A 24330-nucleotide genomic window follows, 5' to 3' on the forward strand; every position below is an offset into this window, starting at 1 on the left:
CTGCCCCACCCAGGTTCACCTGCAGCCAGTGTCAGGCCTGGAGGAGTATAAAGGGAGGGGAGCCAGCCCAGTTAAGGGCTGACCAGCCAAGAGGCAGGAGCTGACTCTGAGACATCAGGGTCTGAGCCAGAGCTGCCACCAGAGGGCAGAACCTCAGGACCCTCTCCCAGGCATATAATGGGGAGAGCCCCTCCCCGGGAACCCCTCTCCTGCTAGAGGGAGACTAGATTCTTGGGGCCATGCCCCAGACTTATCCATTAGCCTCTCAGGTGGAGCTGAAGACCCACAACCCGGGCCCTGGCAAGGGGGCCTAGCCACTAGGCCAACCCACCATTAGCGGGAACTGCTCTTACTACGTCTTGGAACTCTTGAATGGACAAAGTTGGCCCTTGAGTCCTTAAAGCTGTTTCCACCTGTCCTGGATGAACTAAACAACAGGCAATGATTTATCTCCTGGGAAAATGGATTACAGTTGCTGTGAACTTTTGTGACATTTCCCCACTGCCATTCCTTTGTATCTCTGTACCTGCTATTGTGCCAGGATGCTGTTGAGTTTATTTTTTAAATCCTTCTCTTCTGCCACTGGGTCATCTCCTAGCCTCAGTATTAAACACAATCTTTGTCTCTTTAGTGGAACATTTCATATACTCCAAACGATGACTTCTAAAATAAAAGTTAATGAGGGACTTGAATCTTATGAATGAAACCACATGTTTTGTGGAAAAAGGAAATGTCACACTGACTGTATCTTCAGATAGTCCTGAAGCAGTAAGATAAAGGCTGTGTTGAATGCAGGGGGGCAGTTTTTTAAACAACTTATATATGGAGGTATACCTATCTCCCAGAATTGGAAGGGACCTTCCAACATCATCGAGTCCAGTCCCCTGCCCTCACGGCTGGTGAAGTCTAAAGATTAGTTGGTCCCAGACATAAAACAATGTATCCTGGTCATGTAGCCTGTGAAAAGGTGCAGAGTGACCCTTATACTATAGGCAGGGATGAGTGCATGGGGGAGATGAATGAGTTATACAATTACACCTGTCTCATGGACTCTGCCTGCTATTCTTGTTTTGATGGAGTACTAGAGTAGATGGAAGAGTATGCCTATATTAGATGTGACAAATCGTCCCTTGTTGGATGAATCATTGTCCACCAGCCCAGCAGGTAGTGAAGATATGCCATGAGCCTTTCATTTTACATCTCTGTTTGCTAGTGGCTGCTTATTTCCCAGAATGAGTAGGAAATGGCAAAGTGATAGCTGAGCAAATTTTAGATAAGTTCTAAATTGCTTCTTCTGTATGGGCAAATTGACTTTTTTTTTTTTCCTTTTTCAGAGAGGATCTGAGCTATGATTGTTTCTGCTAGGTTTGACTAATAATAGCAGTGGGGATGCAATGGCATGGGTGTCAGCACAGGCTGGCACTGAGTGTAAATGCTTACTGCTTGCTAACTGGAGTTGAATTCTATGCTGCTATTGTGTCTACACTGCTGTTTTTAGCCAGGCTAGCAAGCGGAAAGCTAATGTGAATGTCTGTCTGCTGTAATCACACCTTGGAATGCAGCATGGCTCCACCTTAAGAACCAAATTAATGCCTTCTGTTTAATAATAGCAACAATACATTTGTTCTTCTCTTTTTATCTTCCCACCTCTTAGAGGAAATATCGCATACCACTGTTCTTAATATATAACATTCTTTGTTCTCTTAGAAGCTAGTCCTTATATGGCAAAGCCTGATTCATTTTAGGATGGCAAGAAGGTGGCTTGTGGCTTGTTTAAAAACCTCAGAAAGGGCATTACCCACAAAGATAGTAGTGATGGCTGGTTGGAGCATGTGCTAAAGTGCTCTCTGCAGGAGTTCCTGAGGCTCCTCTTGTTAGGACACAATGAAAGAGCTGTCCAAGGGAGGTAGACTCTGCATAATGGTTGGAGGTTCTCTGAAGTCTCAGTGGAGCTTAGAGATGACAACATGATGGTTGTCTGATGAGCTGTTTATAACTTATAATGCCAGGTGTAGTGGAGTTCTGTGGATTGACACCAGCTGAGGATCTGATTCACAGAACAGCTTTCTGCTGAGGTGGTGAACAGAATACCAGTCCCAAAGTGAAAGGAGCTGAGGCTGAATCCCAAAATGAAGGAAGACAAGGCTTTGTGTTTCATCTCCTACAGAGTAGACAGCAACGAAGGGTCCTGTGGCACCTTATAGACTAACAGAAAAGTTTAGAGCATGAGCTTTCGTGAGTTAACTCACTTCTTCAGATGCTTCACCAGTCTATAAGGTGCTACAGGACCCTTGGTTGCTGCTACAGATCCAGACTAACACAGCTACCCCTCTGATACAGAGTAGACAGTTCTTCTTCGAGTGGTCCCGGTGGGTGCTCCACAGTAGGTGTCGGGCTCGCCCCGGCACCACAGATCAGAAAATTCCTAGCAGTCTCCGTCGGGTTGCGCATGCGCTGATGCGCACTGGTCCTTCACATGCCTTCGGTCACATGTGCAATCCGGTCCCCACCAGTTCCTTCTCAACCGCCAATGGCTGCAGACGGATTCCACTCCGGCTCCAACGCCTGAGAAAGATAAAACTATCTCTTAATTTTGTTAATCTTGTTAATAGTTTGATAGTTTTAGCAATGAAGGGTCCTGTGGCACCTTATAGACTAATAGAAAAGTCTGTGCTCACGAAAGCTCATGCTCAAAACTTTTCTGTTAGTCTATAAGGTGCCACAGGACCCTTCATTGCTGTTACAGATCCAGACTAACACGGCTACCCCTCGGATATTTGATAGTTTTAGTTAGCATTGTTAAAGTTGTTTTTCGTTGAATGTAGATATAGTTAAAAAAAAAAAAACAAAAGGGAGAAAGAGAAGAACGGGAGCGGCCGCCTTAAGTGGTCTGCTATCCTAAAAGCTGCAAACGTTATCTTTTTCCAGGACTGATAACCTGTCAAGTGCCCTATTAACATTCAAAGACTAAACGCCTGGGCCAAGATGTCCTCGCTGGGATTTAAGAAATGTGTGTCATGCCGCGAGGCCATGCCTGCCTCAGATGGGCATAGCGAGTGCATTCGTTAACTCGGGGCGACCCACATTCCACAAAAGTGTCCTCACTGCTCCAAGCTCATGGCCAGAGCCAGAAAGGACAGGGAAATGAGGCTGAAAATGATTTTATTTGATAAGGCCCTCCAACCTGAACCATCAGAGAAGCCCCATAAAGAGGGGCCCTCAGGGTCGCACAAGAGGAAGGCAACTTCCCTAACCTCCTCTGTACAAAAGAAAAGGAAGCTTTCTCCAGCTTGATCTTTGCTGGTAACACCTGTGAGCAGGACGAGCGGAGCACAGGGCTCTGGCCCGCGGGCTGCTCAAAGCGGGATGACCATAGCGCACGCAGCTGCGCCGGGGCTTCCAACCATTAAGCAACTGGCACCGGGGGCGTCGCAGGCACTGGGATCGGCGGCACTAACTCCCACGGCACTGAGCCCTGCGACACTGATGGCACTGGAACAGGGGTACCCGGCACGGGACCCAACGGTGCTGGAGGAAGCTACCCTTGCGGCGCCGTGCACAGGGGCACCGAGCGCAGCACCCACAATGGTGCCGAGATCCCTGGCACGGGATGCGGCTGTGCCTGCTCCGCAGGGATGGGGAAAAGCAAAGGCCAAAACACGGCACCGCAGCCCATCCCCGGAGGCCACCGTGTTACTGTTATCGCCTAGCTCCCCCCCACAAATACATCGGGCAGCAACTCCAATGGCCTGCTTCAGACCTCCATCCCCGTTCCTTCAATCACCATTCCCGTGGCTCAGACAGCCTTCACCAATCTCCAGTAGGGATCCCTATGAATACTATCACAGAGCATCTCCACCGCTATGAGCATCATCACGGAGGTCACGCTTGTCTAGACCCCATGCGTACGTTTTTCGATCATGGTCTAGATCCCCATCACCGGGCCCTTGTCCCTGCTATTATGGCCGTCCCTACCATACTGAACACCGGCACAGGGGGTTCAGGTCCAGGGGTAGATCCCCGCCAACACCCCTTCACTCAGTCTCATTCCATGAGCAGAACACAGCCTCCCCAGGAGGACGTTGGTCCGCAGGCCCTGGACCTCCCTCTGAATCCTCAAAAGGGTAAGCATATGAACAAATGCAGGAATCGGAGGAATTAGGGGAGGTATATCATAGCGATGCCTCTTCGTCCTCCCCAGATGAGGGGACTGTCCCCGGGGATATTTTCCCCCCCGGATGACCTTAGGTAATTCCAAGAACTATTCAAAAGAGTAGCACAAACACAGGACATTCACATAGCGGAGGTGCAGGAGAAACATCATAAACTCCTGAAAAATGTAAGACCCCCGGCTTCATCTAAGATCGCAATCCCACTAGATGAAGCGATTATGGAATCAGCCACCAACATATGGCAGACTCCAGCCACTACCCCTCCCACAAATAAGAGGGCGGCTAAGAAATACTTTGTTCCAGCCAAGGGCATGGAACTCCTGTTTAGCCACCCCCAACCAAATTCCCTGGTAGTCGAATCATCACAGCAGAGATCTAAGACACCCCAATATAAATCAGGAGGGTCAGAAAAAGACGCGAGGAAATTTAGACATCTTCGGTAGGAAGGTCTATTCCTCCTTTACCTTACTACTCAGAATGGCAAACTATGCAGCACAGCTGCAGAACCACAACTTTGACAATTATTCAGACTGGCTTCCCTCATGGATTTCCTTCCAGAGGATAAGAAACCGGTGCTAAAAGCGATCGTCCAAGAGGGCTACGGGGCCTCACGAACAGGAGTCCAGATTGCCCTGGACGTGGCAGAAACGGCAGCAATGCTCCACAGCCACAGCAGTGGTAATGCGTAGGGAATTGTGGCTCCAGATGTCCGGCATTCCCAGAGATCTGCAAGCAAAAATGGTAGACCTTCCATTTGATAAACAGAAGTTATTCGCAGATTCAACTGACTCTGTCCTACACTCCAGCAAGGACTCAAGAACCAATCCTAGGACCCTGGGTATATATACCCCTCTGTACAGGAGGAAAAAGTTTTACCCCCAGCAAAGGCGCTACACTCATCAACCTCTGTTGGTATTGTGTACGCTGAGCTATGACCAAGGGCGCCACCACCAGCAACAACAGTATAGGGCCCCCAGACAACGCCCCCACCTGGGTCGCGCACCCTTGGGGCAAGCCCCGAGACAGCAAGTTTGACGGGTTTGTCGAGGACTGCAATATCAACACCATCCCTTAATGCCAATCCCAGCATATGTTCCATCATTGGCTCAAACCGTTCTACTCTCAACGGCAAAACATCACCCAGACAAATGGGTACTGGAGATTATAGCCACGGGATACACGATCCCCTTCCAATTGCTACCTCCACTGAAACCGCCCATCCAGTCCTTCTTCAAGGACCCCTCCCACGAGACAAGGTTAAAATAGGAGGTAGACCACCTCATGTTCATAGGGGCGGTGGAGAGAGTTCCGGAACAATTCCAAGGGAAAGCGTTCTACTCGCGGTACTTCCTAACAGAGAAGGAGACAGGGGGTTGGAGACCAATCCTGGACCTACAGGCCCTCAACCGGCACCTGCGCAAACAGCGTTTCAGGATGATTACAATTGCCTCCATACTTGCGGCATTGGACGATGGAGACTGGTTTGCAGCCCTCGACTTGCAGGACGCGTATTTTCATATAACTATTCACCCGGCAAACAGATGTTTCCTCTGCTTCACAGTAGGCAGGGGGCACTTCCAATACAGAGTTCTTCCGTTCGGTCTCTCCTCAGCATCCAGAGTGTTCACCAAAACACTGGCGGTAGTATCAGCTTACCTACACAGACAGGGTGTGTTCATTTTTCCATATCTGGACGACTGCTTACTGAAAGGGTCCTCAAAGGCAGAGGTCCTATGCATGATACATGTCACTACAAACACATTTGCCTCGTTGGGCCTAGTTATCAACCTCTCGAAATGAAAGACCAAGCCTACGTAGAATATAGAGTTCATAGGGGCACACATAGACTCTACTACATCAAGAGTATACCTGCCCTAGGCCTGTTTCCGCACCATCAAATCCCTGGTACAAGTGATGATGTACAGCCCCACAGTGCCAATCCTGACATGTCTACAACTGTTGGGGCACATGGCGACCACCACGTTCGTAGTACAGAATGCCAGGCTGCATATGCGGAGCCTGCAGCATTGGCTGGCGAGCGTTTACAAACTGATAGTCCGTACCATCTACAGGGCAGTATCGCCTACAGTGGAGGTGCGCAGGTCACTGGCATGGTGGGCAGATCCCAAGAACTTACTAGTAGGGGTGCTCTTCCACCAACCACAAATCGCGATTTTTCTTACAACAGATGCATCCCACATAGGATGGGGAGCGCACATAGGCAACAAAGTAACTCAGGGGTTATGGTCCCCCACGGAAAAGACATTGCACATAAACATACTAGAGCTCAGAGTAGTGTTCAATGCGTGCAGACGCTTTCGGAAATACCTGCATGGCAAAGTAGTCGGGATAAATACCGACAACACCACCACCATGTTTTATATCAACTGGCAAGCAGGGGCCAAATCCTGTACACTATGCCCGGAGGCAGTCCAGTTGTGGAACTGGTGCATTGCCAACAATATAACGCTAAAAGCCTCATACCTACCCGGTGTCCACAATGTGAGGGCGGACCAGCTAAGCAGGCGATTTGCGCTCACGCACGAGTGGCAGATCCGTGCCGATCTGCTCCAACAAGTTTTTCACAAATGGGGGGTTCCCCAAATCGATCTGTTTGCCACTTACAACAACAAACAATGCCCTCAGTACTGCTCCAGAGCGGGCATAGGACAGGGATCCTTGGGGGATGCCTTCACGGTGCCATGGAAGGGCCCTCTACTCTATGCGTTCCCTCCCACGTCACTCATTCACAAGGTTCTAGCGAAAGCCAAAAGAGAGAGAGCACACATAATACTGATAGTCCCAACCTGGGACCGACAGCAATGGTTTCCTCTGCTTCTGCGCATGTCATGCCGCCTGCCACTCCCCCTACCGGTAGTGCCGGACCTTCTCATGCAGGCTCAGGTGTCCATAGTGCAACCACGCCCTCAAAGACTCCGCCTACAGGCGTGGCTAATCCATGGCTCAGCGCCTGAGAGAGCACATGTTCGGAGGGAGTGAAACATGTCTTGGAGTCCAGTCGAAGGACTTCCACCAGAAGGACTTACGCGCAAAAGTGGAAACGATTCAACTCCTGGTGCTCTTCCAAGCAGTTGGCGCCTCAGGGTGTCCCTATAACTGCAATTCTAGACTACCTGTTGGAGCTAAAACAAGACGGACTCTCCCTATCTTCTCTAAAGGTCCATCTTGCAGCTATATCAGCGTTTCAACATAAAGAGGAAGGACCAACCATATTTGCCCATCCTATGGTCACATGGTTCCTAAAGGGGCTGGTAAACCTGTACCCCCCTCGGAAACCGCTATCGCCGTCATGGAGTTTGGATTTGGTCCTCCACACGCTGTCGGGACCACCCTTTGAATCATTGGCCACGGTACCCCTCCGGCTACTTACCCTAAAAACAACCTTCCTTCTCGCCATCACGTCAGCCCGCAGGGTGAGCGAACTCGCAGCAATAGTGGCAACGCCACCCTGCACAGTATTCTCAAAAGAAGCGGTGATGTTACGATTACACCCGGCTTTCCTTCCAAAGGTTTCCTCAGAGTTCCACATTAACGATCCAATAGTATTATCCTCATTTTATCCTAAGCCTCACAAGTCTAGCAAAGAGGTGCGGCTGCACCTGCTAGACGTAAGGAGGGTGTTGGCCTTTTACATAGACAGAACTAATCCCTTCCGCAAAATGGACAGACTCCTGGTGTCCCTCGCACCCAGGTTGAAAGGGGAAGGCCTATCCTCTCAAAGAATTTCAAATCACATTGTATCCTGCATAAGACTGTGTTACGAGCTGAGTAAGACCCCTCTGCTAGTTCTGCCCAGGGCTCACTCCACCAGAGCGATGGCAGCGTCGACGGCCTTCTTTAAAGGCATCACATTAAAAGACATCTGCAGAGCGGTGACTTGGTCATCTTACGACACCTTTGCCAAGCATTATGCCATGCACCGGGAGTTTGATGAGGATACATGCCTATCAACAGCAGTCCTATCAAGGGCAAGCTGCACATAAGCGGACACCCACCTCCCTAATTGGGGTCACTGCTGTGTAGTCACCTACTGTGGAGCACCCACGGGGACCACTCGAAGAAGAAAGAGAAGCTACTCACCTGTGTAGTAACGATGGTTCTTCGAGATGTATCCCCGTGGGTGCTCCACTACCCGCCCGTCCTCCCCACTTCGGAGCTCTGTTTTCGTGTTTTTCAGAAGCATCCGGGGCGGTTGGTCAAGGAACTGGCGGGGACCGGATCGCGCATGTGACCAAAGGCGCACGAAGGACCGGTGCGCATCGGTGCATGCGCGACCCGACAGAGACTGCTAGGAATTTTCTGATCTGCGGCGCCAGGGCGAGCCCGACACCTACTGTGGAGCACCCACGGGGACACATCTGAAAGAACCATCGTTACTACACAGGTGAGTAACTTCTCTTTCTAAAACCAAAGAGGGGCTTGAGACCCATCCTGGACCTAAGAGGTCTCAAACAGTTCATGAAAAAGATAAAATGTTGTATAATATCACTGGGTCTCATACTTCTGATGCTGGAGTTGTGGGATTGGTTCGCAGCTCTTGATTTACAGGATGCATATTTCAATCTGTCCTCCTCACAGGAGGTTTCTCAGGTTCATGGCAGATGGGAACCATTATCAGTTCACAGTCCTACCTTTCGATCTGTCTACAATTCGAAGGATCTTCACCAAATGCATGGTGGTAGTAGCAGCGCACCTATGCAGGCATAGGGGTGCAGCTGTTCCCATACCTACATGACTGGATAGTGAAGGGTCATTCCAGGGAGCAGGTGATTCAGCATGTACAATTGATCCATCAAACCTTTGTAAGCCTCGGTCTCTTGATCGACGAGGCAAAGTTGGCGTTGGTCCTGTCTCAGTCAATAGAGTTTGCAGGAGCAAGACTGGACACTAGGTGTGCCAGGGCATTCCTGACAGACGACAGGTTCAGGTCCTTGGGGAGCCATCATCTGAGACATCCTGGCAGTTCCCACCTTGATGCCCAGGTGCTGCCTGCATTTTCTGGGTCACATGGCAGCATGCACCTTCATTGTACAGCATGCCAGGGTAAGGATGCACTCTCTACAACTATGGCTGTCATCGGTGTATCGCCCTGTAAGAGACAGTTTAGATTTGGTGGTTACGGTGCTGACATGGACTTTGTTGACCCTGCACTGGTGGTTGAATGAGGGGTTGTTCTCACAGGAGTCCCCTTTCCCCTCAGCAGCCCTCCCTTTGCCTAGGAACTGACGCTTTGGACCAGAGGTGGGGAGTGCACCTGGGTCACCTACAAACCCAGGCTCTTTGGAGTGTGTCGGACCTTCAGCTCCACATAAATATGCGGGAGCTCTCAGGGCCATCAGACAAGCATGTGTAATTTTCAAGGCCAATCTGTTGGGACATTGCATGTCAGTCAGTCAGTCAGTACAGACAACATGACAGCAATGTACTATATCAACAAAGGAGGGGGTGCACAATCCTCTCCCCGTGTCAGGAGGCCATGATGCTCTTGGCCTTCTGCATACAGCACATCATCATGCTGCAGGCTCTTTACCTGCCAGGTGTACACAATTCACTGGCGGACTAACTCAGCAGGTCCTTTACAGATCACGAGTGGTCTCTCCACCCAGAGGTCGTTCATTCTATTTTCCAGAAGCAGGGGTATCCCCAGGTGGACCTGTTCACCTCCCATCTCGATGCAAAATGCAGGACATTTTGCTCCTACTGCAATCAGGGCCCGGGAGCCTATGCAGATGCCATCAGTGCCCCCTGGTCGGGCAGGTTGATATATGCGTTGCCTCTGATTCTGCTAGTTCACAGGGTCTTCCTCAAGATTTGCTCCAAAGGGGCATTGATCATTTTGGGGGCACCGGCATGGGCCTGTCAGAACTGGTACTTGACCCTCCTGCACCTGTCAATCCACAAGCCGATGACGTTGCCGATCTGGCAGGACCTGCTGACACAGCAAGAGGGGAGACTGCAACATCCCACTCTCCAGTCGCTGCAACTCACAGCATGGATGCTCTGAGGCTGAGGGACCAGGAGCTGGCCTGTTCAGATCCTATAAAGGAAGCACTGTTAAATAGTAGAAAATCCTCCATGAGGGTGACTTATTTGGCTAAATGGAAAAGCCTTTTGGTGTGGGTGTCTCACAGAGGGCTATCTCCCTCGTAAGCCTCCATCTCATTGATTTTAGATTAGCTATGAGGTCTGGTACAGGAGGGCTTGTCCCACTCCTCACTTAAGCCATGTCTACACTAGCCCCAAACTTCAAAATGGCCACGCAAATGGCCATTTCGAAGTTTACTAATGAAGCGCTGAAATGCATATTCAGCGTTTCATTAGCATGCGGGCGGCCACGGCACTTCGAAATTGACGCGCCTCGCCGCCGCGCAGCTCGTCCCAAGGGGGCTCCTTTTTGAAAGGACCCCGCCTACTTCGAAGTAGGCGGGGTCCTTTCGAAAAGGAGCCCCATCGGAACGAGCCGCGTGGCGGCGAGGCGCATCAATTTTGAAGTGCTGCGGCTGCCCGCATGCTAATGAAGCGCTGAATATGCATTTCAGTGCTTCATTAGTAAACTTCGAAATGGCCATTTGCGTGGCCATTTCGAAGTTTGGGGCTAGTGTAGACGTAGCCTTAGGGTGCATTTAGCTGCTATCTCAGCCTTTCACCCAGATCATGGAAGGTCTTCTGGGTTTTCAGACCCCATAGTCAGGAGGCTTCTGAAAGGTTTAGAAAGCATCAAGCCTCAGGTTTGGGCACCACTGGTCCCATGGAATCTCAGTTTGGTGTTAGCCAAGTTTATGGGGACCCCCTTTGAATCCCTGGTTACTTGCTCCCTGCTGTTTCTGAGTTACAAAACAGCATTTTTGGTGGCAATTGCCTCAACCAGGAGGGTATCTGAGTTGAGGGCACTTTCAGTGGACCCCTTGTACACAGTGTTTCACAAGGATAAGGTTAAGTTGAGACCTCACCCACGTTTTTACCTAAGATCTCTGCACTTCATGTTAACCAAGACATTTCCCTACCGGTATTTTACCCAAAGCCCCCTGCCTCCCCAAGGGAGCAATGTTTACATACCTTGGATGCTAGAAGGGCACTGGCCTTCTGTATGGATAGGACTAGGCCCGTTAGAAGAACGCAGCAAATGATTGTAGCAGTTGCTGATAGGATGAAGGGCCTTCTGGTCTCCTCCCCGTGGATTTCCTTCTGGATAGTGATATGCTTCAAGGTGGGTTACAAGCTTGCGCAGGTTCCTTCCGCTCTGGTTAGGGCACATTCCACGAGAGCGCTGGCGTCATCTGTGGTGTATTTGGCACAGGTGCCTAACCAGAACATCTATAGGGCAGCCATCTGGTCCTCAATTAATACGTTTACAGTACATTATGCTTTGACGCAGCATGCATGGGAGGACACTGTGGTGGGCAGGGCTGTTCTGCAGTCTGTTCAGGGATCTGACCCCACCGCCTAGGCATTGGCTTGTATTCACCCAACTTGGAATAGACATGAGCAATCACTTGAAGAAGAAAAGAGTTACCTGTTCTGTAACTGGTGTTCTTCGAGATGTGTTGCTTATGTCCATCCCAAAACCCTCTTGCCTTCCCCACTGTGGGAGTAGCCATCAAGAAGGAACAGAGTGGGGGGTGAGAATCGGGCGGTGCACATTTTGGTTGCCATATCGGCACAACTTCAGGGCATGCTGTGCCAACCCAATGGCTACTGGCTAGGATAAAAAGCTTCGGGTGACTGGATGTGTGCTCACATACACCCACCCAACTTGGAATGGACATGAGCAACACATCTAGAAGAACACTAGTTACAGAACAAGTAACTTTGTCTTTTCTATCTCTTAACTGCTTTTACTTTTATTTATTCTACACTGATTGTTATGTTAAAAAGGATCCTGTTAAAGGACTTTCTTTTATGAGAACTTGCTTTGGTTTATACTAATAACCTCTTTGAAACCTGAAACTGAAATCTGTTTTTCACTGTAGTAATACGCAATAACAGGGTGTATTTATGTTCATCAGAAACTGAGGCACCTGCAGGTTCTCTGTATAGGATGAGGTCAAAAGACAGCTGTCCAAGACATGAACCAGTTGTCCATCACTGCGCCCCCAGTATGGTTTCGGTCATGAGAACCTTTAATATTAAAATTTGTTTTGTAAATGACACTTTGTAAATAATGTACAGGTGTGGTAAGACTTGTATGCTGTATCCTTCCACTGTTCAGATAATTCTGGTCTGAAGTATAGTTTTGTTTGAGAATAAAGCTCTCCTCTGTCCTCCAGAGGTTTAGCTGCTTTTTCAGGAGCAGCTGTTGGACTTTCAACTGATTTCCTTCAGTGAAATGAAATACCGAACAGCTAAAGAATTTTTTTTTTCCCCCAGTAAAAAGTGGATTAAAAATGGCAACGGGGCACGGTTTGCTTCTGAATGGGTCACTTGGCACTTTGAAGAATGGGAGCAGTTTAATGATTCCCTTTTTTTTTTTCCTCCCTCCAGGCTGCATCTGTCATCTTGTCTCTTGTTAGCTCTTTTTCCCCAGCTAGAACAGACATAAGGATTTTGTTTTTCAGGGCCAGGACCCAGCCATACATTACTGGGAGCTGATGCACAGAAAGGTTCCCTCTAATCCTTTCCATTCATGTGTGTATTTTTCATCCATGTGCAGAATAAAAATTTTTATATGCACTGAGGCATGTGCGAACGTGCTCTCGTAGTAGAAACACAAGCCTAGCTGTGGGCGCTCTGCTGATCTGCTGGGCAGTATTGGAATCTCTCCTGAGTGGCCACACAAGTGCACAGTTTACAGGGAATGCTGTTGCAGTGTGATACCATCCAGATGGCCCACCAGAATACAACTTGGGACAGTCATTTCCCAGTAGTGAGTCTTAAGAGGCAGCGAGTCCACTGCATGATGCCTTTTTGGGTGAAGCATCCACTTAACATGCCCTCCATTGATTAGTTGTCGGCCCTGACCTGCTAACTGCAAATAGCTAACAGACATTTTCCACCAGGCAGCTGCCTGTGGTGATGGGCTGGTTCTGCTACTCATTCTGGACTATAAAAACAAACTGAAAAGAGCAGGAAGCACAGACCTGCTCCTCTTACCTATTTAAAATAGTTCTAGTTGATGCTGCCACAGTGAAATATAATAGGAATAGTGGACATCACTGAATCTGAGAACCCTTTTCCTTGTCCCCCTTAAGTCATCCTAGAGGTGAGGTTTATCTTCCGTTGTAACTTACTTTGTGTGGTGGTGGTGTTTCAAGGGCTAGGTGCAAAGTACGGTGTATATAAGGCAGAAGAACTGGTCCTGCTTGGCCCCTGCTCTTTGCTTCTGCGCTCTGGGCACTGAGTACAGTGTAAGCGAGTATAAATAACTCTTTCATGAACTTCCTTTTCCATTAGTCTCTAAAGTCTGGCAGAGCAGAGACATGTGACGCAGAGTAACTGCCAGCTGTTCACATGTAGCTATTTGGACTTGCAAAGTGAAAGTGGGGCATATTCATGTGATGTCTTTGTCATAACCATGACCTTGTGAAATTATTTCCCTGTGGGCAAAGGGACAGAGACATGGGGTCTTCATAGTCTGTTAAGTAGTTTTGATGACCGTTCACATAAAAGAATCCATTAGTGTGTTGTTTGCTTCCACCTCCCACCCCTGTTTTAATGGACTAATAGAAAACTACCTCCTCCATAGACTCAAGTTCAAGTGTGAAGTTGTTCACTGATAACATATGTTAGTTCACCAGAAATCTGTTCCTGTCAGACAAATCCTGTAAAGAGCCAAAGCATTGGAATCCAGGGCTCCTAGGTTCTATGCCTGGCTCTGACACTGACTTGTATAACCTTGGGCAAGTCATGTAACCTTTCTGCCTCTTGTAACCCTCTCTGTGAGCTTTATTAATTCATACTCTTATGTTGTCTACGGGTGTATGCGCTTGGTGTTGCAGTGATTGAAAAGATGTATTTGCTATTGTGATATTCAGTGTTTAAATCTGCCCTTTCTTCTTCGAGTGGTCCCCGTGGGTGCTCCACAGTAGGTGTCGGGCTCGCCCCAGCGCCGCAGCTCGGAAATTCTTCAGCAGTCTCCGTCGGGTCACGCATGCACCGATGCGCGTCGGCTCTTCGCGCGCTTACGGTCACGTGCGCGATCCGGTCCCCGCCAGTTCCTTCTCAACCGCCAACGGCTGCAGACGGAATCCTTTCTGGCTCCAACGCCCGAGACAGATAAATTTTATTTTTTCTCGTGTTAATAGTTTTAATAGTTCGTAGCTAGCAGTTCTATAGTTGTTATAGTTTAGTTACCTTGTTAACAGTTCGTTTAAAAGTTAAAGGCTATCTTAAAGAATGCAGCGGCTGCCTCCGGGCAGACCCGCTACTTTTGTTTGTCAAGCCTCCAAAATCCAACGGTTATTAACATCACCGAATAGACTGTTAAGTGTGCTATTAGCACCTAAGGACTCAGAGTTGAGCTTTAACAATGTCATCCCCCGGCTTTAAGAAGTGTGAATCTTGCTGGGAGGCCATGCCCGCTTCGGACGGCCATAGCAGATGCATACGGTGCCTCGGGGAGACACACGTTCCCCAGAAGTGCTCCCATTGTTCCAAGTTGACTAATAGAGCTAGAAAAGATAGGGAAATGAGGTTGAAGATGCTGCTATTTGACAAAGCACTTCAACCTGCCTCATCAGAGACAACCCATGCGGAGGGCTCTTCAGGATTGCACAAGAGGAAGGCTGCCTCTTTGACCTCCTCTGTGCAGAAGAAAAGAAGAGCCTCGCCTACTCGATCCCTGCCCCTTACTTCTGGGAGTGGGACGAGTGTAACAAAGGGCCCGCGCACGCTGGCTTCCTCCACTGGTAAAGCTGCGGCACATGTAACCGCTCAAGGCCCTACAGCTAATGGGGAGACGGCACCGAGAGCCGTGGAGGCACTAGGCAGTCCGGCACCGGCTACTGTGGCACTGATTGAGGCTCCCCCAGAGGCACCGGGATCGACGGCACCGGCGACGATGGCACCGGGAGCAGTGGAAATCAGCATGACACCTGCTATGGTACTAAGCTCACCGATAAGACCACCCGAGAGGGTGAAGGCTAAAACAAAGACCAGGCACCGCAGCCCCTCTCCTGAGGTAATTGCGCTGCCTCTGTCACCACGATCACCACCGGAGATTCGACGGGCAGCAACACCTTCAGCCTGCCACAGACGTCCTTCTCCTTTTCTTCGGAGTCCATCTCAGGGGGCTGCACGCTTCTCTCCATCATCTAGCAGAGACCCCTATGAGTATTCCCACAGAGTCTCTCCCCATATGTCGGTATCATCTCGACAGTCTCGACATTCCATGCACCACCCTTACATCTTTGGATCATGGTCCAGGTCTCCATCTCCGGGCCCCTGTCCCCGTTGCTACGACTGCCATCATTATGCAGGGTGTCAGCATAGGAGGCCCACATCTCACCGTGGATCTCCGTCGACCCCCCCCCCCCTCAGCGCCACAGTGTTCAGCTTCCACCTGGGGGAACCCACAAGTTCCCCAATCAGAGGCTGGGTCGAAAGACATTGAACCCCACCTCGAAATTTCACAAAGGCAATCACACCAATACAGCCAGGATCCAGAGGAATTGGAGGAGAGATACCATAGTGATGCCTCCTCATCCTCGCCAGACAAGGCAGTGGTCCCTGGAGACATTTCTCCCCCAGATGACCTGAAACAGTTCCAGGAGCTGTTCAAAAGAGTAGCTCAATCCCAGGATATTCAAGTGGTGGAGGTGCAGGAGAAACACCACAGACTCCTTAAAAATCTCAGGCCTCCATCCTCTTCTAAAATAGCTATTCTTCTGGACGATGCAATCATGCAGACAGCCACTAATATATGGCAAACTCTGGCATCCGCTCCTCCTACCAACAAAAGAGCAGACAAAAAGTACTTCGTCCCTGCGAAAGGTATGGAATTTCTATTTAGTCATCCACAGCCAAACTCGCTAATGGTGGAATCGTCCCAACACAGGTCCAAATCGTCCCAGTACAAATCTGGGGGATTGGACAAGGACATAAAGAAGCTGGATCTCCTGGGTAGAAAAGCCTGCTCCTCCTCTACTCTGTTGCTCCGCATGGCCAACTATGCTGCTCATTTGTCGAACCACAATTTCGACAACTATTCCAAGCTTACTGCCCTCATGGACTTCCTTCCGGAGGATAAAAGGCCAATTCTTAAGGCAATTGTACCAGAGGGCTATGCGGCTTCTCGAGCGGGCGTCCAGATTGCATTGGATGTGGCGGACACAGCGGCCCGCGCCGTGGCCACTGCAGTGGTAATGCGGAGGGAGTCATGGCTTCACACATCCAGCATTCCAAAGGACTTACAAGTCAAAATTGCAGACCTGACGGAGACTGCTGAAGAATTTCCGAGCTGCGGCGCTGGGGCGAGCCCGACACCTACTGTGGAGCACCCACGGTGTAGGGTGCGAGAAGAGTTTGTAACGGTCTCATGAGAGCAGATCGACCCCTCTGTGAATCCTCAGGAGAATCTAAACAGACCAGTCTGTGCAAGGTGAAAGCTGCAAACTGCCATGGGAACAGCTGCAGAATAAGCCGCGCTTGCCAAGATTTCAAGGCTACACTGGCAGTAGGCCACAAGAGATAGTGATAAGAAATGCATAGGCAATTTTAGGCAATCTTATGTTAATGAGCTCAGCTTTATCAGCTAGTGTTAGGAGGCCTGTTACAGAGCCTCTCCCCGAGCGAAGCTCCGGCGCGTCGGGTTTCCCCCCATGGGTGACTGCGGCGTCTCCGGGGCTCCCGTCGCGGGTGTCACGCGCTTTCAATAAACCAAATATAGCACTCTCCTTCTGGGTGCAGCCTCGTCTCTGGGGAACCCGAGCCTGGTTGGCTACAATTGGCGCAGCGAGCAGGGTTCTCCAGGTACGATGCCTTTTTGGTTGAAAGCGGGGGAGGCAGGGAAGCCAGCGCTGTCCCTGCAGCGCATACCAGGATAGCCCTCGACGGGGCGATGGGGGCTGGTAGCGCGGATGGTGGCCTGTTGGGCAGCCCCAGCGGACTGTCCGGAGTTGCAGGAGGTGGCAGGCATGATGCCAGTACAGCTACCTTCAACCCAGATGACAGCATGGCACCTCAACTCCTTGTCATCTTCCTGACTACCTCGCTGACCTCTGCCACACCTAAGCATCTCCTCAGGAATGCCATCCAGTCTATCGTCTCCACTGCTGGTGCCACGGATTGCTGGATGCGTACCCTGCTGAACTCCTCTACCAGATTGGGAATTGAGTTTGTCCCTCTGAACCTGAATGATTGGTGGGACAAGAGCAACATCTTCTGGTGGGGACCAGTCTGGTTTGATGACAGCAACATCCACTCCTACCTTCGCTGCGGCCCCTGGGGTTCATGCTGCGATAGGGTAAGCCCCTACCTGGATAAGGAATCTGGAAGTTCTGGTTCTGGTTTTGGTTTTGTCATCATACCCTGTAACAGGATGAGGTTTGCTGGAATTTGAGTCCTTGACAACCTTGTCGTCCCGGGTGCTGGGAGGGTGGAACTGAGTGTCTTGCTTGTAATTCCTCGGAGTGGAAGCCATCGCGTGCGAGGAAGCTCCAAGGTTAGGCTGGGCCCTTCTGTCCCGTCCTCCTAGCCAAGCTGGTGTGGGTAGAGGTAACCGGTTTGAACTGTCATGGAACTGGGTGTCTTGCTTGTAATTCCTCGGAGTGGAAGCCATCGCGTGCGAGGAAGCTCCAAGGTTAGGCTGGGCCCTTCTGTCCCGTCCTCCTAGCCAAGCTGGTGGGGGTAGAAGTAACTGGTTTGAACTTTCTGGATTAGACCATAATTCCCATCTGCCTTCCTGTCTAATTGTTCTCTGTCTGAGTGTCAGCAAGGGATGGGGTGGGTCACGGATACCTCTGAGCGTGCACATATGGGCATGGCCCAAGCAGCTACCCCCTTCAAGTGGAAACACTACTTACAGCAGTGCATGCGCTTGGGAGCCCCCACACTTACTGTTCCACACACCCTTCTCCTGGGAACCATTATTTTTAACTTTGCTTTCACTGCTCTCATATGCTGTTGTCAAGTCTGTTCCACAGGTGCACACTGTGTTGTCAGAAGAGCATCAACCACCTCACTTGATTCCTGCTAGCCTCGGCGTTCACAAAGGGGTCGCGGGGAGGAGTGTAGGGTGCGAGAAGAGTTTGTAACGGTCTCATGAGAGCAGATCGACCCCTCTGTGAATCCTCAGGAGAATCTAAACAGACCAGTCTGTGCAAGGTGAAAGCTGCAAACTGCCATGGGAACAGCTGCAGAATAAGCCGCGCTTGCCAAGATTTCAAGGCTACACTGGCAGTAGGCCACAAGAGATAGTGATAAGAAATGCATAGGCAATTTTAGGCAATCTTATGTTAATGAGCTCAGCTTTATCAGCTAGTGTTAGGAGGCCTGTTACAGAGCCTCTCCCCGAGCGAAGCTCCGGCGCGTCGGGTTTCCCCCCATGGGTGACTGCGGCGTCTCCGGGGCTCCCGTCGCGGGTGTCACGCGCTTTCAATAAACCAAATATAGCACTCTCCTTCTGGGTGCAGCCTCGTCTCTGGGGAACCCGAGCCTGGTTGGCTACACACGGGGACACATCTCAAAGAACCATCGTTACTACACAGGTGAGTAACTTCTCTTTTTAAGACCTGTGCCAAAAGTTCCTATTTTCCCTGTTTTCCTTCAGTTTCTTTGAGGCATTGTGTATTTTGCCGTTCTGACTCAGTGGGTGGCAGCGTTTTCCTCTCTCAGCCTAACCTGGGCACTCTTTCCTTTGCTGTGTATAGTGTTTAATGACAGATGATCTGAAAGAAATCTTGCAATGGAGTTCTGTGGATTTGACATGACAAAGCATAAAGGCTATTTCTTGGGAAGCCTGGGAAAATAACCCAGAAGAACCTGGTCTAATTCTTTTTCTGGTCTTGATTCTATGGACATTTACACCAGTGTAAATCAGGAATAATGTTCCTAAAGCCAAAGGAGTTAAGATGATGTGTGTGAGAGAGGAAAACTGAGCCCTGTTTGCATTTCTCTGCCTGCGCCTGATTGCTGACATTTACTGGAATCTGTGGCACAGCTAGTGCTGCTAGGTAGGGACGGAAAGCAGAAACAACTTCACATCATTATAGAATCAGCTATATTTCTCCCCAGGGATTAACACAGGCATCTGAGAAGCTGGCTTGTGAATTAATTCGGAACCATTGAGCAGGTGGATGGCACTATGGCTTCTAACAGGATTTCTGTCAGAGGCAGATTCTAGCCAGACACTACTGTGGAATGATTCTTTAGGCGTGGCTGAGTCCTGGATGCCCCCACACCATCTCATGCCTGCAGTCTCATGCACTGTCAGTAGAAACACAAGCCTAGCTATGGGCACTCTGCTGATCTGCTGGGCAGTATTGGAATCTCTCCTGAGTGGCCGCCCAAGTGAGCAGTTTACAGGGAACGCTGTTGCAGTGTGATACCATCCAGATGGCCCACTAGCTGACTAGTGCATTTCTCCTTTGGACTTTTGTTTGGGCCTCAGGCAGTGTTGGGTAATGAGAGGTCAGAACTTGAGCCCAGGACTCAGAATCTTGCAGGGCAGTGATGAATAGTGACCACTCAAGGTATTGGGTCTAGAGAGTGCTTTAGGCTCACCCAAGATGTGTGTTTATGCAGCTGTGGAGTGCACTGAACGTCATCCTGCACCGACACTGCTGACAATAATGGAGGTTACACGAGAGCCAGAGGCCTTGACTCTGCTGCAGGAGAAGGAGAAAGGCCGCAAGTGAGCAAGAGGGCAGAAACTATGAAGTGACTATGAAGTATACCACTGTTGGTAGCTTTCCACTGGACTCTTCTGGCTACACATCCCACATATTCAGTTGCACTGGTGATTCCTGCCCCAAACCTTCCCTTCATAAGATGTTAACTGATGGAATTTCCCTTCTTGTAGTTGGACTCCCACACCCCACAGATTGGGCAAGATACGGCCCACAAAGAAAAGACTATAATCGTGATCTACCACCGTTATCACTTCAGCTCTGGCTTGGAGAAAGCAATGCAGACCATGTGGGAGAGAGGAGTGGAACAAAATTCCTCATCTGCATTACAGGAAGGAAGCTGAGAATGAAATATGTGCATGTCTTTCTCCTGTGTATTAATTTTATGTTAAGGAAGCTCTTCTCCCCTAAGTTTTGCCAACTCCATCTCATTGATACTTTGCAGCACCCAGAGCTGTTCTGGTCCTGTATTGACCCACAGTGTAGCTACCATGCACTACCTTATCCCTGTGGTGGCATCTGGGATCCCTCTAGATCATATTTTTGGACTGGCAACTAGGGATTGCCCCAGCACCTTGTTCCACATCATGATGTACCCAAGTTAATCCTCCATTAAGAAGAAACATGTAGACGAGATGAGAATTTCTATATGCAGCATCTGCTAACTACAATAAATAATTACTGAGTTGGGGTCTCTGTCTGCAAGGGGTTTTGTCCAGTGCTGCATCCTCCCAGGAGCAATGGGGCATTGAAGTGTGCTGCTGAAAAATGGAACAACAGAGCCCAGCTCTTTAGGACTGGGACCCCTTTGTGATGTCCCTTGGGCTCATAGTGTGCCCCTGATACTATGTCTTTCTTGGTAAGGTTGTGGTTATGCTAGTTCTTGTTTCATTCTGATCTGAGCCTTGCCACAGTGTGGGTATGTGAAGCTCTCTCGAAAAAACTGACTTTCTTAGGAAGTAGGCTGATGGTAAGCATTTCCATGACAACTTCACTCGTCCTTGGGCAGATTTCTGAACCTCCTGACATAACTCGTGAGGAGAACCACCAGCTACCAAATGAGCAGAGATGAAACGTACCCACCTCCCATCTGAGCCTGCTGTGGTTGGAAACCTCAAAACTCTACTCTGCCACAGGAGCATGCAACTTGCAAGTACCCAGACGCTGCCAGTATAACTGCGCTCCTTGGTTCTCTCATACGGGTTTCCTTCATACTGTGAAAGCCATCTAGTCACTTCCTGCTTGAGCGCAGCACTTCACTACTTCTTCCGTTGTTCACTGCGGGGCTAGAGGGTACATAATCAATAGCTGCTCCCTCCAAGCAGCCTGGATTCCTCACAGGCACCAGCCAGGACCTCCGACCAGGAATGGTTTTTCTCACCATAAGCATGCAGTAGGGAGTGCTAAAAGGAGCCCCATTTCCTTTGCAGCGTAAGATTAATCTTATTTCAGGGTAAGAGCTTTTTCAAATCTTCATTTTACCTTTGTGCTCTTCCTAGTGATTGTTTGTTTGCATTTGCCTTTGCACTGATGGGTGATCAGCGTCTGTAAGCTCGGTTGGGACCCATCTATCAAAGGAGCAGCATTTCTTGGGTGGAGCCCCAGCTCAGACTATGTGCGGTGCTTTTCATTTGACTGCAGGTCTTGCTTTGTGCTGTGTAATTCAGAATGGCTTGGTAGCTGATTTGCAGCTGGCTGAGAGGTATCCGGCTTGAATTCGAAGGGAATTGATCAGCTGAGGAACAAAGGATGCCCTCTGGATTCTCCAGGGAGCTGGAAAGGGGATGAATTTCTTATAAGGTCTCTTTTAGGACTCATTTTGCTTTTGCTTTTAAAGAGACCCTGACATGCCTACTGAGCAAATGTGACAGTAAATCTTTAAAGCATGCAGAAGGGATGGAAACTGCAGCTGAGATAGAATTCAGGAACAAGAAGCCACGAAAACAGAACTAGGGCGTGGTATGAGAGCAATAAGCACTTAGCCACTCATCCTCCAGAGAGCTGCCACAGTAAGTGTTTGTGGGGAGGGGATGAAGGCTGCCTGGGGGACTTGATAATAGAATGGGGCCTAAAATGCATGCTTGAAGCCTTATTACATCTTAGATTAAAACAATTACTGCAGACTTGCTTTGCCATGCGCCTTTGGTTTTCACTAGCTGTGAACTGCATGCAAATCGCTTTGTAAACATACACAGCCTAAATCTAAATACGCAACTCTGCATCCTAATCTAAAGCACAGCACTTGTGCTGTCTCTCTCCAGTTCTGCCCTGATGTAGAAGAAGGAGCTTGAGTTTCCAGCCCTGCAGTGTGAGATTCCTGAGGACCTGTTAACTCTTTGCAGATAGTGGCATGTGCATTAGGCACAGTTGATAAAGGAAGTTGTTTAGCTGGAACGGATCATGGGTGTTTCCTTGGCTCGTCTTAGGCTGCACATAAAGCTTCTGTCATATCCGCCGCCTAATGGTTTCTGAGTGCATGTTCAGCAGGAGCTTGCAGGGGTGGGCCTAAGATCTAACCAGATGTTTGTAAATAAATGACAGAAAAAGAATATTGGAGATAATAGACTTTGGTGGGCTGGCCTGGCACTCTGGTGGCTAGTGCTCTGCTCTGGCGGACAGCAAATCTTGCTTCATTCTCCCTGGCTGTGAGCAATAAGGCTGCTCTGTGCTCAGCACATGAGAGGACTAGTTATTTCAATAGCAGCTGTACAATGTGTGTGCATTGCTCATGTTGCTGATGACAGGGTCTGAGCCCCTGTGTATGGAGACAGCAGTAACTGCAGCACACTACAACTTTGAGGAGATGTTACGCCGTATCTCCCCATTTCTTATGTCTGAATAAAGAATTTAAGTAAGTCTAGCACTCTCTCCCAACAAAGGCCTCTTGTTAATAATCATATCTCCTTGGGCCACTTGGTAGGAAGCCTGTACTAGCTATGTTAAGACACGAGTGATAGCGTTTGTGTTCTAAATGTTGATACTCCTTTCTTTCCCTTGTTGCTGAGTCATAAAGGGCTGCATGTCCTAAAGGCCTCCGTGTAGTACATTTTTATCTAAGGACCCCAAATGTCAGTAGTAAGCGAGGTTATCTCACAAATGGGGGACACTGCTCGGCACACCTTGCCGTTTGTACTTACTTTTACAGCTTCTCTTTGGTTATTTCCTTGTCACAAAGGCTTTTATTTTTTTCAAAGCCTTGATCCTCCAGTCTGATGGTTGCAGACAAGCTTATAGACCTGGGCAGAGTCTCCCGGATATTAGCAGGTCTTTGAAAGGATCCACCCACATAGACACAATTGCAGATGCAAGCTCTTGAATGTTAAAAGTGTGGGGCAACAACTACGCTTTCTTCTCCATTTGCACAGCACTGAGTAAATGCTAGGTGTTCAACAAGTAAATAACATTTCACTGTGCAGATAATACTAGTCTGGTGTTTCTTAAACTAGGTTCTGTGGAGCACTGGTGTTCCATGAACAATTTTGCAGGTGTGCTGTATCTGATACTTTTCTGATATCATACACGGATGGTATATTTTCTGTTGTTGAAACTGGGTACAATGTTACTTCATTGCTATGATACCTGATTAAATTACATCCTTCTGTTTTTGCTGTATATATTGCTGTGTTGTGTTTTTTTTTTTAAAGACAATTTTCACAGGTGTTCTGCATAAAAAATATTATTCTTCGAGTGGTCCCTGTGGGTGCTCCACCGTAGGTGTCGGGCTCGCCCCGGCACCGCAGCTCGGAATTTTTCAGCAGTCTCTGTTGGGTCGCGCATGCGCCGATGCGCGTCGGTCCTTCGCGCGCTTACGGTCACGTGCGCGATCTGGTCCCTGCCAGTTCCTTCTCAACCGCCAACGGCTGCAGACGGAATCCTCTCCGGCTCCAACGCCTGAGACAGATAAACTCTATTTACTTGTTGCTATAGTTATAATTATAGTTTTACAGTGCACATAGTTTTAAAGGAAGGGGAGTGGGAGAAAGGGCTCAGTGGCCACCTTCGGGCGGGCCTGCTATTTGAAACCCCTTCAATGTTGCTTATCTAACTGTTAACTGTTCTTGATTGCTGCCTTAATAGGCTGCTAAGTGCCCTGTTACTACTAAGATCTTAAAGACTTAAAACCAAACAATGTCTTCACCGGGTTTTGAAAAGTGTGAAGCGTGCCGGGAGGCCATGCCCGCTTCGGACGGGCACAGTAAATGCATTCGGTGCTTCGGGGAAGCACATGTCCCCCAAAAGTGTCCTCATTGCTCTAAGTTAATAACTAGAGCTCGAAAGGACAGAGAGATGAGGCTCAGACTGTTTCCTTTTGATAAGGCCCTTCAGCCCGCGACATCGGAAAAGCCCCATGAGGA

The 24330-nt window shown here is 49.2% G+C and overlaps 1 protein-coding gene across 8 annotated transcripts in view; it reads left to right on the forward strand.

The window, feature by feature from the left end:
• The window catches only part of LOC142022928 (transient receptor potential cation channel subfamily V member 2-like), a 65571-nt gene that overhangs the window by 13667 nt on the left and 27574 nt on the right, over positions 1–24330 (forward strand). For 2 of the 8 annotated variants that reach the window (XM_075013271.1, XM_075013268.1), the window contains exons 1-2: positions 16602–17592; positions 18761–18835. The exons of 2 other annotated variants lie outside the window; for them this stretch is intronic. In XM_075013271.1, the coding sequence (XP_074869372.1) occupies positions 17483–17592; positions 18761–18835 (185 nt within the window). In that variant the 5' untranslated portion in view covers positions 16602–17482. Of the gene's footprint in view, positions 1–16601; positions 18836–20398; positions 21429–21526; positions 21985–24330 lie in introns of those variants that run through there. 4 more of the 8 variants (XM_075013264.1, XR_012648080.1, XM_075013267.1 and 1 more) reach the window with 4 other exon arrangements.

This window comes from Carettochelys insculpta, chromosome 19 (assembly GCF_033958435.1).
Source record: "Carettochelys insculpta isolate YL-2023 chromosome 19, ASM3395843v1, whole genome shotgun sequence".
NCBI lineage: Eukaryota > Metazoa > Chordata > Testudines > Carettochelyidae > Carettochelys > Carettochelys insculpta.